The following is an 18537-nucleotide window of genomic DNA, read 5'->3' on the forward strand; positions in this document are numbered from 1 at the left end:
ATGCAAAGGAGAACAGGCCTTGCTTGTGACAGATTTAGATGAAACAGAAAAGAGATGATATATGAGAAATAGAAAAAATAATAAGGGATGCTGTGATGGGAATTGACTAAAATGCATATAATGGAATAAGTGAGAGGCAGAGATGAGAGATGAGTGTGGGACCGTTTTAGCTCTGTTAGGTTTTGTTTCTTCTTGACAGGTACATTTCCTGGCAGGGATATGACTGCAAGGTACAAGAAAAAGTAGGGCATTTTCTTTTCTTTTTTTTATGAATACAGACACCATTGTTCTGTAGTTGTTAAAGTGTCAGTAATTTGAAGACAAGTTCAGTTTGAAACTGAGGGAAAACTAATTTAGCGTCCCAAATATTTGTGAATTTTCTAAGGCAGTTTGGTTTCTGATGTCAGGAATTAAATGAACCCTGAAAAAAAAACAAACAGGAAATTTTGAAATCTACTAATCCAGTGAAACACGAATTAGTAGATTCCTCAACATATCCTCTAGATTTTGTGGTAAGATTGCTTTCTCATCCGTCTCTGCACGGCTGTGGTCATAAACCATTTCAGGTGTTGCAATTAGCGATACACATGAACTTGGCCTCTTCTAAATTTACAGCAGTTTCCCAGTGATTCAGGGTGGGCACGTCTTGGCAGACTGGACCTCTGGCTCTATTAGATGCGCATTAGTCCCGTTGTGCCTGTAAAACACTTGCAATTGCTGAGTGACTGCAGCACTCTGTGAAGAGCTCTTCAATCAATCACCACAGCAACAGCACCAACGACGATAAGACTTTCAGATTGCTGAGATTAAGCAACTGTTGGGGCGGGAATGGAAATCACTTCCAGACTTGTACTCATTCATCTAAATCACAGTTTCCCCACTTTCAGCGGGATGATCTTTGTCTGGATTGATGCAATCATTTCGCCCTGATAATCCTGGGTCAGGGCTCCGGGTGCTGCAGCAGCAGGAGGAAAAGTAATAGTCAGTGCACATGCGTCTGTTCAGAAGTAATTTACTTACAGTTTCTGTCTTTATTGTTAGGATGGAGCTGATGTTTTATGCATGTGTGATGTAATTTATTTGTGGCTATGCACTTTCATTTTCCCCTCGAGATGGATCGCAATCCCTTTGCGAGCACGCTTTTCCTTTTATCTTCCTACACCAACTCCTTGTACAAGTAATTCCAAACTGCTTACGTCTCATTGTGAATATAGAGAAAACAAAGCCTTCTTCCTACCACAGTATATGGAGATTTTTAAGTGTATTTTAACTTATACATGTAAAAAAAAAAAAAGCACTTGGATTTTAAGAAAAGCTATTAGACTGCAGCTTCCAGCTCTTTTCATTCAGTTCCATATGGAGTGAAAACTGTTGCCCTTGGGTCAGGTGAATAATAACACACAAGGGAAATGGATCTGTCCCTGCACTCATCAATCGCATCAGTGTTGTTTCTGATACGTGCCAGATTGGACTAAAGTCTAAAGAAATGAGAAAGTGAATGCAAGCGGAGAAAACAAGTCAATACAAATGATGAGCAAGAGAACTTGGACCCACTCTCCAGTGTATTTTTTTCCTCCTCTGCCTGTTAGCTGCTATTTTGGCACCATTAGATTTGTGATTTACTCGAGTAAGACGACGTTTTGTCAATAACACCCTTAGGGAGAAACTGAACTATGGCAGCGCATTCGATAATAAAAGTATAGTTTCATTGTTTATATTGGCTTCACCCTTAATCCTGCTTTGAAGATGCTTTGCTGGTGTGGTGAGAAATCTCTAAAAAGGCACAAAGCTTCCTGACCCCCCAAGTCTTCAATGCAATGGAAATAGAAGCGGGACAACAGCAACAAGCAGCACAAGACCAATTCTAACTCAGAGTTTAAAAGAATTAGTTCAACCATATCACACACAAAAACATTTCCCAAAGAGAAGTTTAGTGGGATTTTGAAATATCTCTAGCTGGCAAATCTGCTGCTCTGAAGATAAAAGGAATTTTACTGCAATAAAAAAAAAAAAAAAAAAAACTGGCAGAGAAAGTAGCAGTGGATCTGCAGACCTTGCCGCCATAGTTTCAGCTGCAACCATGTTGTTTGTGAGTTTGTCTGGGCTGACCCTTAAATGCTATCAAGTGGATGCTGGTGAGTGCAGAAGGAGCGATGAGTTTGCCATGCTAGCTTGTCTGATAACCTGCTGTGGAAGTGTGCATGCCCATGTAATCAGTTCCAGCCTTAATCTGATTGGATTAGTGTGTCCTCCTGGATGAGGAGACGAGATGCGCCCTGCTGGCTCCGGCCCTTGGGCTGCTGTCTCGCTCTCTGCATGAAGTCTCCAAGAACTCGTAATGAGGCCAGCCAAGTCCTTTTCCTCTTGCTTGTCGCAAATGAGCGTGCGTGGAAAAATAAACACAGACAGCACTCTTGCGTACACAAACACTGAAGCACACAGTGCACCTTATATAATAAAAACAGATATGGATTTGTGGTATATAGAAATAAAATCCCCACTGATCTGCAGCTGAGGATGCATTCAGAATATATTGATCGATATAGCTGTAAAACAAGCAAATAATACAAGTGCCTCAGTATGAAACACTGCAATGCAATGCATTGGTCTTCACAGAAATGTTGCATAGCATTAGTTCTGACACATCAGAGCAATTGCTGATGCCCTTCTGATGGCATGCTACGTGAACTGCTTTACCGTACACCCACCCAAGCACCTACAGTTCATAACCTTTTAACTTAGTCAGTGTCAAACCCATAGCCACTAACATCTGCTCTGCTGCTGCCTGCCCTGTGCAGACATGGAAGAATGGGAATGTGTGCTCTTGCCTCCTTAAGCTCCCCAAGTACATGTGTGGAAGGGCGGGGAGGTCCTAGAACAGAGACATACCACCAACTTCTGTTACTGCAGATAAAGTAGCAATCCCACTTTTGACTCAAGTGATCCTGACACAACAGCAGGCAGGAGGCCCCTTTTTTAGCCTAAATGATACAGTTACCGTCAGTATTTTAATCTGATTCTCTCATGTAGCTGACTGTAATTTTCTATACAACCAAATTTGGATTTAGCTCATATTCATTCCTCATCTGTTGCACCTCAGGAAGGCATGCAGAAGCCTTATTAAATCACCTACCCTCTGGCACTGGAAAGTGTCGGGATGAGAATATTACTGGAATGTTTGATTTCTTGAACATGGAAAATAGAAAAGACTGAACTAACCCAGTTAAAATTTATACAGGGAGACATATTACAAGGTGGGCATCCACAAAATCCGAGCCCATTGAGTTGCCATCATTATGAATATTTGGGACTGCAGGACGGCGTGAGGTTTGTCAGTGTTAAGATTTGATATGTGAACCGTATGTCACACTTAACATGAACTGATTTTAATTTAGGGTTTTGGTATTCCTCTAATGAGTAGCTACTAGATATTCACAAAGAACATCAGGTCTACTGAGTAATCCACTCTACCAGACTGGCTGTTCTCACATACACAGCACAGCTTCCCCTCGCAGGAATGGAGCCATTTAACTGTGACAGTTCAAATAACTGCACGCTGCGCGTGAGTGAGAGTCACTGTGACTGAAACGAAGGCTGGGTGGGAGGCAAGAGGTAGAATATTTTCTTCCTCGCTTAAGAGAGTGAGAGACAGATGCTGTTAGGCACTGACTTACATTTCTAATGAGCACAGGGCATCAGTATCCATTAGTGTGAGAACAATCTTCGCCTAAAGACGGAGCTCGGTGGAGGTTCCTGGGCCGGGTAGCAGATAGAGCCGTCAAGCAGGAAATGGTGTCACACACTAAGGAGTAGGGAGCTGCTATGACCTGCGTGTTGGGAAATAAACATCCTGTGACACAGCCAGGCATGTAATGGGAAAACCCAAGCACCAAAACCAGGGATGTATACACAAAAGGCAAACTGAGATTAAATATTGAGTTTAAAAACAAAAGCTGGTGCTTAGTAGTTCACTGATATTTTTTTTTTCATAAATCTTTTAAGGATTTTCCAGTGACTGCTCTGAAAGTAGTAATATTATAAGTTTGAAATTCATGTAATGTGTCACTAACAAAAGTTGAACTATTTAGCCGTGAAATAAAATATTAACTTTGAAAATTGCATTTTCTGCCGACTTCCACACAGAACTCTATTTCAAAGTAAAAGGGCAGATTCATAAAGATGAAATATTGCTTTAATAAAGGCGACATTCTCTGTGAGAGAAATGCCTGCTCTGAAAGTGGCACAACATAAAATGCCACATTTGTGGTTGCTTTGAATGGAGCTGTAACAGCTTCTGGACAGACGGAGATGAACCTGCAGCCTCTGCAGGAGGTCTGTGAGGTGAGATGGTGGAGAACCTCTATTACTCACCAAGACAATTCTCACCCACCTGAATGCAAGGTGTGTGCTGTTTATGAATTACTGTACAGAAGCTGAACGTTTTTATTTAGCTTGCATTATTTGGTTATTTTTAGCTGAGTTTTTATCCTTAGTCAAGATGATCCCACAATGCTTCACTAACAATGGGGAGACCAATCCATGACTGATATATTTCCATTCTGTTTTTATCCAAATTTGCTTTTACTGCATTGCCAGAGTGATTCTTATGTTAAAAAACAAAGCAGGTATTTTAGAGATGGTACTGGATGGTGGATCTAAATCTGATGGTACTTTTCTGTGTCCATTCCATCAGTTTTGACAGAATCAGCAACACCATTGGCTGACATACAGCTGTGTACTTATTGACCATGATTTGAACCAAAAAATACAAGTGCCACTGATTTTCAGTCCAGTTGTTCTATAATTTGGCATATCTCAGCCTTTTCCTCCCGTTTTCCTTCCTTAAGAATGATTCCTTGACAGCCACCTTTCCATTGAGACCATTTCAGGTTGGGGCTTCAGTGAACCGCTGATGGATCAACTGAAGCGACAGATGCATCTCTTGGGTCCTGTGTCAGGGCTTTTCCCTATTTCTTAAGGACATGACTTTCAGATACTATTCATATGCCCCAGATATTTTTTTTTAAGACCTGACAGTTCTTCTTTTGTCCTGGACTTATTCAGTTTCCTCACATTTTAAAGGACACACTGCACACCATGGCAGGAGATCCCAAGTTTGTAGCTAATTGTGCAAAAATACAATTTTATGCATGATCTTTCCTCCTTCTACTTAATAAAATATTCTACTTCTAATAAAATGCATAGAGAAATTTAGTCTTAAATATGTTCTTTGTTAAGTTGTCTGTGTCGACACAACACTGGTTGAGTTAGGTGCTTTTTTCTAATGCTTGAGTGATAAGTCACCATAAAGCGGCTTCAAAAACAAACCAAAACATCACTTTCAAAATTTTCAGGTACAAGGACTGCATTGAAAAGGAGTGAAAAAGTAGACAATGACCAAAGAAGGTCTTTAAACGTTTGCTCAAGACCACTTTAAAGAATTTCTAGAGAGTCTGACAAAAATCTTTGTTGAAAAAAAGTTTGGTGGCGTTTGAAATGAAGGACTCGATCTATACTTCGGAAAGCTTGTCAGGGTCAACGAAAGGTTCGTAAGGATATCAAGATGCGAGTCTGACTGTTTTTACAAGCTAAGGATTTAACCCAGACATCTGCAGACTGAGTTGCACTGGAGAAAAAACCTGGTTAACTCAAGAACCAAGAAAGGACTGAGGTGAACACACTGGAAAACACCCACTTAACTTAGTTCCAATATGTCTGGTCCAGACAAGTTGGTTTGTTGAAATCTTGTATCACATATCCATGTAGAAGAGCCCAGAAGAACCCTAGTGCTGGATCTGGGTTTATCAAGCAAACGTTAAAGTTTAAATCCAAGAATAATTTAGGACCATATTGTGATACTTCATCAAAGTCTGGTAACTTCTCTTAAAATGGTTTTGCGTTAGTGTAGCTGTTTGACACTGATGATCTTAAAGTCTGTGTCCAGATGCAGACTGACACAAAACTCCTTCATATGCCTGTGAATTGAATTCTGTGCCAACATGCGATTTGGTCAGATAATATCGAAGTGCTTTCATTTGTGTTATAGTTAATCTTGTTTTATCTGTTCCATTAAAAACAGATTGCCTCCAGGACCGTTACCTATTAATTATAGCGATGTGTCTTTCATTGTTAAAAGGAAAAATCTTTCCACGGGATTCAGCCTGAGCGACAAATCAGAACAAATGTCTCAATACAGAGTGAAATTACTATTACTGCTTTTCATCACGAGTCATGTCTTGGACCCTTGCGGTTGTGCTTTGTGAATGAAGAGAGGCACAGTGTAGAGTGGTTACAGTTCTTAAACCTTTAATGTAAACAGCAGTTTTGAGGGGCTTTGAAAAAAATCCTAAAGGAAAAAACAAAACAATCTGAAGGCATTAAATAGGGAGGGGGAGGGGGGAATATATAAATCATACTTAGAAATAACAACCACGATCTGCTTTTAAATTAAAAAAATACATAAACTCTCAATTTTGTGGCCATATGGTCCTGAACATACACAAAAAATGTCAACTTCCCTTGATCAAATACTAACTTACATTTTGCTATACTAACTACCCGGCACGTTCACAATTTTTGTTCTTTTTCGTTTTTCTAAAGCAAAATCACTAAATCGTAGTCATTTTACAAATGATAAACGAAACAAAAGGAAAAAAAAGCTAAAATATTGCTTAGGAATGTTGTGTACAGCAGTCTTTACAACGAGAGACCCAAACGAGCGAGAGACGAGTGTGTGTTTGAGCGCGTGTTGCACAATGGTGGCGCTTTTACAGCTGTTCTATGGCAAAGCCACTGTGTAGGTGTGTACAATAAGCAATAAGCAGTGGTGGGATAATTACATTTATATTTCAAAAAGAGGCTTTTTACTGTGGTACAGTGCCTGGATTTCAAGGATTGACTTTTTCTAACAGTCTCTATTACATGTGAAGCAGGGCAGAGTAGACAGACGACACTATTTTTTCTCTTTCTGTTTTAAAAAGTATTCATCTTAAAAGGTAATTCAGCCTCTTGGGAAACACTTAGCTGCCACAATTGTCCTACTGTAAGTGGGAATGTGACAGGAAATACTACTGGGAAGTTGACGCCCCCCTCCCCGTTGACGCCCAATCGTCCTTCCCTGCTCCTGAATCCCACAACCACCATCTTGATCCCTATAGCCTTCACCCCCAAGTGACAAAAGCCCTGAGGAACAATAATAACATGAACATAAAGGAAGGACAATCCAATGGAATTTCTAAGCTTTTTTTGTCCACAATATTCTTGAAGCAAAATGACAGCAAGCGCCGCAGCCAAGAAGAAGAAAAGGGTGAATGTCTTCAAACACCAGACACTGGAGGAGAGTGAAGGAGGAGGAGGAGGAGGAGACGTGGGACGACCAACGACAGGCCAAACAAACACTTCCTGGTTTCTCTTCTCCATGGCAACGTGATGACTCTGCATCGACCCCCAAGTCCCTCAAGTGCAAACAGTTATCGTTAATACGCACCATTTTCTCCCTTATAAACATCTAGCAAGAAGCAAGAGGAAAATAGTTCAAGAAATCCTTTTTTTTCTTTCAATCACAGTTCATTTTTTTATATTATATGTTTTTTTTTAATTATTTATTCTTGTTCCAGTTTATAAGAAAAGGGGACCGGTCCAGTGAATACAGTGGGTTTGGGGTTTGTTTCGGGTTCGGGCTTGTGGGGTCGTACAGCTAGTTACAGTCGTAAACGAAGTCATAGTTGCTAGGCTCTTTGGGAATCGGGGGCGGGGCCTCTGGAATCTGGATGTTCTCTAGATCCAAGAGGCGAAGCTTCATCTCCATAGAGAGCAGGGTGTCCATGTCAGATTTGGTGTATTCGCTGGTCATCTCCTTACCCAGGAGGGCATTCAGACCATCTGTCCACACACAATACTGCGGAGAGACGGGCAGAGGCACGTTAATTAGAATATTCATAAGAATGGTTAAAAAAAGGTACGGCACAAAGAACAAAACCTCTAAAATCTACTCTGAGAAACAGAGAAAACACCTTCAAAAAAGGGCAAAAGGTTTCTATATTCCTCAGCGAAAGCTTTCAGGCATTACACCTTTGTTTACAATGAGTTATATTTGGCCCCAATCTATAAAAACCACCAACATTGCAATTCTATTTGCCACATTCCCCAAGGACTATCAGCTATTTATAAGTAGAGCTGTCTTAAAGCCTTTTGGGGCAAACTAAAATTAAGTCAAGTAAACTGGGTCAAGTCATTGTCAAGTCAGAAGTCCAAATAAAGTTCATTCCAAGCCAACGGCAAACAGGCTGGTGCAGTATGAATACTCATCGTGCTAGTTATGCTTTACATGTCAGAAAACAAGTTTTTTTCACTTTACCTGCACAAGCTTAAAAGCACAAACAAAGCTAAACAAATGAAGATGAAAAACAGGCACACAAGTGTATATATATATATAGGTATATATACCGCATATATGGCACCAGATAGGTATGCCTATATAAACCTTCCCAGACTGATAGGTAGCGATGATTGCTTCTCTAAGATGAAAGTCTGTTAACACACCTGAATGCTCCAGACCAGCAACTCCCAAAACTTCTGCTTTTAGAGGGATCGTCACACTTACTGATGATCAGTTAATCAGCTGTATTCAATTAGCGGCTCCTGGTGTATTTTTTATCTTGTATATCCCAAATATCGACAATCATTGGACGATACAAACCACTCTTTTGATGATAAAAATTTTTAAAAAAGCAAGAAAATCATGTTGAAGGGTCCTAATTTTTTATAACATAAGCCTGACATACAGCTTTGGTCTTTATACTTGTTTTTCGATGAAGTTATATCTGTCCATAAAGCCATCTCTCCACTATTTAAGTGTTAGCTCTATACCTGCATAAACCATGCATAGGATCTCTATGCGTAATCCCACACGTTCATTCTGTGTGACACTGTCAACAACTGCAGGGTCAGCTTACCTCATGCTTGTCAGGAGCGATAAAATTTAAGTATTCGTCCGACTCGTAGAGGACAGAGAAGGCCAGCTCTAACACCTCCTGCAGAGAGGACAGAGTGAAAAGCAGAGGGAGAATGTGAGGCGGAGAAAATGGTGCAAAGACCGAGCGAGAGTGGAGGAGGTGGGACGGAGAGAGGTAGAAGCAAAAAAGAAAAGAAGAAGAAATACCAGGTGAGATTTACAGTACAATGCTGCCATAATAGCGCGATGCTGCTCTCCTCCACGTCCCATCACCATCTGTTATATCAGCTGCACATTAACTCGTCCGGTACCAGTGAGATATATGTAGGGATCTTTTTATATTAGCTACTGTAAAATAACAGTAGGGACAAAAAAGATAAATTCACTTCAGTCTCTTTTATGAAATTAACTGGACGGAGAAGGAGGACAGTGTAGTGACAGAGCCAGATTTGTAGATGTATGCAAGTAATTTATCTGTGTGAAATTAGCGTCTGGTTTTACGAAGCCAGTAGGGGATTACTCAGTCAGAGGCTGAGCCTGGAGCCGAGGAGAGCTTAAAAGAAACTGTGGTCAGATTTGACTCAGAGAGGGAAAGAAAAACAAAGTAGTGCTGAGAGTAATTCTATCTACTCTGTGCAGCCGGTTTAAGCTGCACACTCACACAGTGAGCATCTAAAAGGGCAGTCGTTACTATATTTACCCTCTTGATTCAGTAAGGAACCTGTTATAATTACTTAACTCAAAGAACAGCTGATGGAGTGTGACTGGTTGTTGGGTACTGTAGATCAAGTTATTCCTGAGGGTGTCCGTGCACTTCATAAAACAGTTATTGAGCGTTTCAGCGGTAAGCAGGAAATGAGTGTTATACCCACATTAAATGAACAACATTGTTAGTTTTTCCAGGTTTATGACCTCAAAGCTAATTTCTCTCTTTTTTGGTGCAATTAATTAATCATTTGTGTGATGCTGTAACGTAACATATCTGGAGGAATTTGGGAGATAATATGGAAACTCTTCACACTTCTCTATTCTTCCAGTGTCCCACAAACGGTGCACTGCCTGCTCTGCTCTCAAGTCTGTAGAGGTGACTTTGGCTGGTCTTCTAACAGTGAGTAATGAAATGTGCTTATGTTCTCATTCACAAGGCTGGGACAGGCCTGCTAGACAGCCCACAGACCCCCCTCAGGTCATTCTCCTAGACCTGCGCTTATCGACAAGGTAATAAAAGAGACAAAGCAGAGAGGAGGCGTGCTCCTTTGTCTTCAAGGCTATTTATCCAAGATCCAATATATCGGAGTCCCGTGGGTGGGGGCCGAGGGTTTGCAGAGGAAAAGTACGAACGAGGAAGAGCTGATGTGTACACAGGTGCAGACATGATGGCTCTTTCATCCTGGTTGAGGCACCGCAGAGGGCGCGCCCAAACGTTACTATCACACCTTCACAGCGAAGAAAAGATGCCAGCACGTTTTTAGCGCCTCTGGCGTAATTGTCGTCTGTAACTAACGGACTATTCTGTGACTTATTTCTACGCGAGGCCTCTAACGGAGACGCTGTGCAGAGCGCTGAGACGCAAGTTATTGTGTTATTTCCTAAAGCGAAATTATGTAACCGACGTCCTCGTTATGCAACTCTCGCATACACAGGAACTCATTCTCTCGCCTGGATACACACCCACCCGCCCACACACATGCACATGTGCACGTGCATGTATGTGCGCACGCTCACACACAAACGCACACCTTGTTTTGCTTCAGGGCTCCCTTTTCCTTCATGTGAGGACAGTCTTTGCCAGTGATAACAGCTTTGATATCAGCCACAGGCACTGCAGAGAGGACAGAAGTGAGTTTACAACAACGACGACAACAACGACAACAACGACAACAACATCATCATCATCCCCTTGACAACTGTGCTATCCCATATGGGTTCTTGTTTTGTGTTTTTTCCTTTTTCCTTCAAGTGATTAAAACTTTAAATTTTCCCCAAATCTGTCGCTGTGCAAGGCCCACAAGAAAAACTGATGTTAACACTGTCTGTAAAAAGCCAACTGTTAGTGTCGGTGACTGCTGCTCGTCTCTAAATTTGGCAAGACACACATTTTTGCAGGAAATAAACATAGAATACTGATAAATATTTTCCTCATTGGGAAAGCAGTTAAATAGAAATTGTGCTAAAATACTGTAAAAAAAAAACCAAACTATTAAAGGTTTTACTCACGTTTGTCCTGTAAAGAGTCATGGGGCACCTCGCCCTGAGGGCTCTCTTCCAGATCTCCGTAGTGCAGGACTTTATGATTCGGAGACAGACGGCAGTACCAAAACTTATCTAGAACAAATGATGAGAGGGACAGGAAGACAGAAGGGAGTAAGAAGCAGATTTAGAGGTGTTATGAAATAAGCAGTAGCTGGCAAAGGCATCACACGGGTATGGATTTGCATGACTCATCAACAGCAGAGAAAATTAGCATGGCAAAAAATATGTGTCAAAAAATAAAACAGCCTTGAGGAAAATCCACAGATGGGCAACAATGATCTCCACTAAGGGAGGGAGGGATCTGGACGGGCAACAACAAAACTGGCGGCCTTTATCACCGAACAATGACTCAACAGCAGAAAACACGGTCGATTCAAGATCACAAAAGGACATCCAGGTTTCTTTAACTCTCACTCAAAAGGCTCAAAAGAGCATGAAACCTGAACTGTGACCTGATTAAACGAAGTGTATATCGGGTCCTTGGCAGAGACATTGGATCCAAGCTACTTTTCTGTGAAAACTGAGGAAATGAGGTAAAAAATGACAGTCTTTTAATAAAAGCTAAGGTTCTCTCTAAAAGGGAATCAAAGCTCACATCTAACATTACAAAGGCTATCAAAGATAAAGCATCAATTACATCAGCTACATACGACAGCAAAATATTATCTGATTATTTTTTTTTATAAGTGGCCTAAAATTAGGTGAGCAAAAAAATTGTGTGCATAGGTTGTCACATCATTGTAACCGTTAAGAGGACCCTTCAAGTCAAAATCGTGTTGGTGTGTTTTTATCGTGGCCGCTCTCCTGAGCAATCCCCCAGCAGCTTCAGCACCAGTTGTGTCTGTACACACTGCTGGTCGTTGTCTCCATCAGCAGCCTCTGCCTCCAGCCTGGTGTTTGTCGGCCGTTTCCTGGCAAGGTGGGCATCGAGCTGAGCTGGCAGAAAGAGTGCACAGACTGGGGAGTTCGGCTCGGTGTGTGCACAGTCCAAATCCTAATTGCTGAAAATAGACAGTCGGTGCTGCCAGGCCATTGGTTCGAGTGGCACTGGTCCACAGGGAGCTGAGAAGAGATCTGCGCAGTGGCTGTGAGGGGATGGGCTCTCAAACTGCTCATCTTAACTGATAGGGTGTGTCTGTGCAGCAGTGCATGCTCGTCTTCTTGCCGTCTTTGATCTTAGACTTATCTCTCGTATCACTCGTAACAATCACAAAGTCAGCAACCAGAACATTGGTGAGCGATAACGTTTAACAGAATTAGGTCAAATTTTATTCAAGTTTATTTTTGCTTTAAAGCAGCATTTACACAAAGTGCCTGCAGTATCCTGCACTAAGACGGCACACATAGCACTCTTTCCAACTTTAAAGTGCCATCAAGCTGACCTTTTAAAAAGTGCTTTCCTGTAATGGGCAGCATGGGGAGTAGAGAGAGGATTCAAATGCACTGAAGTCAGCTTAATTAATATTTTATGTCGGGACGAGAGTCTTTGAAATAATCACACAAGAAGCCGTGGAGTGCTGAGGACTGCGTGAGGGGACAGTAAGAGCCCATCTAACTTACTGCATGTATAAAATAAACACTTCCAGCATACAGAGACTTAATAAAGTAATAACTGGGAAATCTGTCTAAGAAAGGCACCAAAGATAAAGGAAAATTTTGACTAGTTAAGCATGATCGCCTCGTAGTGGCATTGCTTCCTTAAGCTTTGCAAGAAGAGGAGCTTCTCACATTTCAATGCATGAATTTGCTGTCAGTACCGGCACGAGAACAAAGCCTTAGAGATCTAGATAGAGTGGGAAAACAGATAGTAGCAACATGTATTAATGAAGGAAGAAGTAAATAAAGAATGCATAAATTCACATGTGCAGAGGAAGGATACAAAGCAAGCCACAGAGAGACGCTGACGAATGGGGGTGCAGGAGTGTTGTGGATAAACGGCAATCTCCTCAGAGTCCTCAGAGGCGATATCAGCTACAGCTAGCTTGTAGCAGGCAGATGACTTGGCTATAGTTAGCGCGCTGTTGCAGCAGATTAAAGCCGGTGGAACCCCACAGGCTGGTGTCAGATCCAGCAGGGCTCCAAAATAGCTTTACATACACTCGTGTTCTAAAAGGGTCCAGCGTGCTTTCTTTTTGTGTAGGATCCACAAAGGCTGCGTGTTCCCAGTTCCACTGAGAAGCTTTCTAGGATCTCTGTGAGGTAATGATGACCACGATATGGTAATATGAGCTCAATCACAGCATGCTGCTCCGGAAAACCTAGACAAGCGGAAATCAGTCGGCCACAAGCAGCGAAGAAGATCAGACACTTAATCCGGCTGACGGTTTCCACCTGAACGTGTCCCGAATAATCTTTTTAACTCAATTGTTTTTTTCTCCCCACTTCTGTGCTTCTTTTCGACTTCTCCGTTTCCGTCATCCGGCTATGACGACATCTGGATGACAGCTGCCAGGATGAATGCATCAGTGATCAGGTTTTAAAATGCCAGAATAAATTGGTGCATGGAGGGGAAAAAAAAGAAAAAAGAAAAAAAAGGACGAGGTCTAAACTCAGTCAGTCAGTTTGATTTGCCTTATTGAAAAGTACAGTTCCTGCAGGGTAGCTTCTGACAGCAATGCAATAACAGCGAACCAAACCACATCCTAAGCTTGTCACTGGGCTCCTTTTTTTAATTTAATGTATTTGTAGAGGCAAAAGTGGCAGAGAGGGGTTATGGAAAGGTGGGGGGACAGAAGAGTGAAGGGATGAGGCCTCAGGCAGATTAAATCCTCTGTGAGTGAAGAGCGGTATATTATACCTGCTACTCCTCTCTTTCCCGCTTCTCTTATTCCTCTCTGCTCCTTCTCTCTCGTGGCAGCGAGTGTGAAATGCGATATTAGGTGGAATGATTTGAATGCACTCGTATGCAAGCAGTCTGCCGGATTTTCAATTTTTATTCCTTTTGCTCTCATCTCCATTGTGCTGCTTTAAATGGGAGCGTCCTAATATCTCCTGAACAACACACTCGTGTTATTCTCTAAAGGCAATACACCGGGTTGCCATTTTCACCACATCCTCTGTAGTGTAGAACTGGGGATTATCACAGTCATCTTTCATTCTTTCCATTCAAAGCTTTCCCCTCAAATGTGTCTGAACAAGAGCAAACAGAAGTGTGTTTACAGGGCTTTTGGCTTTATGCGTCTTTGCATTTGTTAGCGCGCGCTTTCCCTGTATGTGCAGAAGCAAAAGGAGACGGAAGACGCCGCGCGTGCACCTCAAGGCAGACACGCGTGTTCCTGCTTTTCTGTATGCAGCGAGGAGAGAGTTTCACTGTGTGTCTGCCTCAAAGGCTCAGAGAGCCAGAAAACTTCTGAGCGATCATGACGGCAGATGCACAGCAGTCCACAGCTTCAAAGATCCCCCTCAGATAAAATATCTCCCGTGGTGTTTTCACATGGAAAAGAGAATAAGGCGATGGAAAGAGAGAACAGAAGAAGACAAAGGAGGAAACAGAAGCAGATCTTTTGTGGATGCAAGAGGCGTGGCAGGGGATTCTGATGCGTATGACCAAAAGCCAAGTTTGTATGGTTGTAAATTCGTGTTTGCTCCTGTGCGCGTACACGTGTGTGAATGCTGCGCCTCACCTTGCCTCCTGCGACTGCTGATTTTCCTGAAGCAAGTGCCCTCACACAGCCTGTTGAGCCTCTGCTGCTTGATCAGTTCCATGATCTCCGGCTGGATCTTTTCTCTCAGCTCCCTGCCGAAACACAAGCACACACCCTTGCTTTAAGAGAATTGTTTAAATCCCGTTAACCGCACCCGGTGTGGCGAGCCGGTGACAGCGAAGTCACAAGACCCTCCCTGTCAATAAGATTGTAAATAAAACAGAGAGGGCCAAAACACACAGACATACACTTTCACAGCAAATATGTCACAGCATCACGTGAGGTTGGATCAGCGGAAACCTGTGTTTCTGAAGCGTCTGCTCGATTTCCTCTCCTTTATTCATGCAGCTTCATGTATGTGTGTTGTTTCCGTTGCATACGAATGCAGAGCACACAGCACCGGTCAACATGAATTATGTATATCATCTGCCTGAGCAGTGCCGCTCTCCATCATTATTACAGCCGAGTCCTTTCTCATCACATTTACTATACATTTGTTTTCTACCGTAGAAATATTACTGACTGTGAGAATTTTATGTTTCGGCGTTCCTGATCGCATCGTCGTCTTCCTTCGGGCTCACTCGCTTATTCCTCCCTTCATCCGTCTCCCTGCTTGGCCCTCCCTAGGCATGTATTTGCCTCATTGGTGATTCCAGTCATTACACCGATCTGTGTTAGGACATTCGCTCTGACATCTTTAAAGAAACAGCTAGTGAGAAAGGCATGGCTGGGAAAGGATGGATGACGATAGCTCGTCTTTACCACTTCATGCGCCGCGCTCATGACTGAGGTCGACACGGGCGAGGCTGCTTTTGCCTGAGAGTTTCAGATTACTTTGTTGCTTCGTCTTTTCGGGAAGCAGCTCCTCAGTTTTAATTTGAATCCATTCTTTCTGGCAAATGGAGAAAGTCACCGGAAAATTGAACGTCTTGTACGAACAGACCTCCGTAAAAAGGGCACTGTGGTTGTTAACAAGTGTTTAAATGATGAAAGCAATGAGGCACGGGCCTCCTGGTAATGTACACATGGCCACTTATTACAATTGAATTAAGGTGTAGATTTTGTACATCTCAAATTACATAAAATAATAAGCTCAGAACGTCTACAAAGACGGGCAGCTTTGAAGTGAAGTGAAAGTGTCGCTTCACCTTCTTTTCATGTCTTAACTCATTCCCCCCAATAATTTGTAGTAGAGAAGTGCGAGCGGTCGCAGCGAGTAAAGCAGGGCTTGTTTAAATATCTGGTCTGACGTGCTCAGCTCATTGTGTTTACAATTCTTAATCGCGCTGAAAAGATTAGAGGAAAACTCAGACGGCAGTCTTTAGAAGAGACTCTGCGATGCTCAGCTCTTCTCCACAGCTGTGATACAGTTTTAAAGCGCGCCGTTTCATTTTCACTTGGCTTTAAATCACTTCACATAGACTGGGTGCATCTCATCTTTTCCTCATTAATGAAGGACGCAGCAATGAATTGGTGTGTGCTAGATTAACCAGGAAAGTGATTCAAACCAATCTGTTAAATATGATTATATAAAAACTTTTGTGCAACTTTCTTTATTTTGTGTTGCTTTTTTCACCGGGTTTAATTGCTTACTAAGGTTTGGTCTCTACCCCTCCAATATTGATTCAATAAGCCCTTGCCTAAGGCATTGATTACTCTTCAAAGGGACAAGCTCTCTTGATGCAACGATTTTTCAATAGTGCTACCTACTCCATTAAATACAGGCAGGACAAAACAATGTTCTTCATTACCGGACCTGCATTATTGAATGAGTGATCTATTACGGGCTAGCTCTCCGAGCGCAGTGAGCTGGAGGGTCATTAATGGAGTATTCATTTGGAATACCGTTTGCAGTCAATTTGAATTTTATGTATATTTTCAATTACAAGAGCAAAGCGCAGACGCAACCTGCTGTGGGCCAAGTTGGAGATCAGGAGAAAAGTACTACAGCTATTTGTAGACACATATTATGCTCTCATGCTCATGCACTTCCATATACCAGCAGGAATATCACCTAGCTGTAGCTCTACAACATGAATGAATAAAACATTAGTAGCTACTATTCATATTAAATAAAGCATTTGGCTGCTGCTTTTGAAAGCTTTGGTGTAACACTTCAAACAATATAACCCTCTGTCAAATGCATGCTTTTGTAAGTTTAGAGTTTATGCAAAAAAAACCAAAACAAAAGTCAAACAAAAAAAATGACTGCATGACTCACAGGATGGGGCGGGATTGGAAGTCTTCCTGATTCATCCTTTCTGACTGACGTATCTTCAGGATCTCTGTGTAGCTCAGGTTCTGCAGGCGGCTCTTGAACTGGTCCAGGGAATTAGGCTTGGCAGTGAGTGCTCGCATGATCTGCTCCCTCACCACCTGCATTACCTGCACAGCAGAGCAGAGAAGCAAAAGAGCGCAAGATGAGATTATAGAGGGTGCAGGAGACATAATGGGTGAAGACAGAGAGCGTGTACTACATCTAAGAAGACACAGGAAGTCAAAATCACCCCCCTGACTCTAAACCCACCCAAATTTTAGGCTCAGGGGAGCGTTTCACTCCAAAAGGATTTATGCCTTTTATTTTTTTCCAGAACTTGAGCTTCTAATCCAGTCTGGTTCATTGGGCATCAAGTAGAAAAAGAGCAAAGGAGATCAGTTTAGCAGCGGGTAGTCGAATAAAAGTATCGTATATCGGGGAAATACATGACAGAACTTGCTCACAGTATTAAAATTCAGCTCAAACCAGTTGTTTGGAAATGGGTGCAGAAGCGCGATAGGAGTGCTCTTCAAAGTCATCAAAAGCATTTCTGGATTATTTATTTTAGAGCATCTGCACACTGTCTGAAGTGAGCAATGACAAAAGAGACAACAAACCCAGATCAATAAATGACCTCTTTTAACTGCTCGTGCAATAAAAATTAAACGCAGTAATTGTAAAAAATGAAGAGCTTACACAAGTTTCTATCATGACATAACAAAAGTGCCAGAAACCATAAAGAATGCTTGATGATTTCTTTCTTTCTTTCCTTAAAAGCACACAAAAGCTAGGACGAGTAATAAACCAGGTTTATGGCAGTAATACGCTGGCTATGCATATAAAAGCTCTTCATCCTTCTCTAGTCACACTGAAGCATTTTAGAAAATGAGTCCTGTGCTCAAACACTCGATGACAGCTGCTTCCATTTAACTTTGTGCTCTGACAAGTGATTTGCAGTTTGCATAATTAGAACGTTAACACTGGTGTGATCCAAAGATCCTGAATTTTCTTGATCTGCGAACACATTTTCCCAACACACAAAAAAGCAATCTGACTGAAAACGTCCCGAAAAGTTTCAAACACAACATTCAAAAACAGAGAGCAGCTTTCATTCAAAAACACTTTTTACCGTTTCTGGCTAAGCATTGCTCCTCCACTAACTGGAGATGATGTGACGGCAGATACGATGACAGATCAACTTTGTCAGAAGCGCCGTCTGAGCCTGCAGATGCTGATTCGCTAGATTGAATCACACTGAGGTGATGCAAAGAAATAACGTCCGCCTTCTGTTCTCTTTGATTTGGCTTGATTAAGTGCTTAAGAGCACACTTGTTTCCAGCCTCTGGAGACGCTTTCTTACAAACTTTATTAAATTAGGAGATGATGAGAGTTTGAGATCATGTTTTGTGCAAACACGTGCACAGAACAAA

General features: G+C 42.0%; 1 protein-coding gene across 5 annotated transcripts in view; it reads right to left on the minus strand.

Moving 5' to 3' along the window:
- Positions 1 to 6289: 6289 nt before the first annotated feature.
- elmo1 (engulfment and cell motility 1 (ced-12 homolog, C. elegans)) overlaps positions 6290 to 18537 on the minus strand; it is a 100396-nt gene continuing 88148 nt past the window's right edge. For all 5 annotated transcript variants that reach the window (XM_087834576.1, XM_087834578.1, XM_087834574.1 and 2 more), the window contains 6 exons: positions 17072 to 17235; positions 14830 to 14942; positions 11171 to 11278; positions 10693 to 10775; positions 8955 to 9032; positions 6290 to 7897 (listed from right to left, as the gene is read on the minus strand). In XM_087834576.1, the coding sequence (XP_087690702.1) occupies positions 7697 to 7897; positions 8955 to 9032; positions 10693 to 10775; positions 11171 to 11278; positions 14830 to 14942; positions 17072 to 17235 (747 nt within the window). In that variant the 3' untranslated portion in view covers positions 6290 to 7696. The remainder of the gene's footprint in view (positions 7898 to 8954; positions 9033 to 10692; positions 10776 to 11170; positions 11279 to 14829; positions 14943 to 17071; positions 17236 to 18537) is intronic.

The sequence above is a fragment of the Neolamprologus brichardi genome, chromosome 22 (assembly GCF_056152115.1).
Source record: "Neolamprologus brichardi isolate AB-2024 chromosome 22, ASM5615211v1, whole genome shotgun sequence".
In the NCBI taxonomy this organism is placed as follows: Eukaryota; Metazoa; Chordata; class Actinopteri; order Cichliformes; family Cichlidae; genus Neolamprologus; species Neolamprologus brichardi.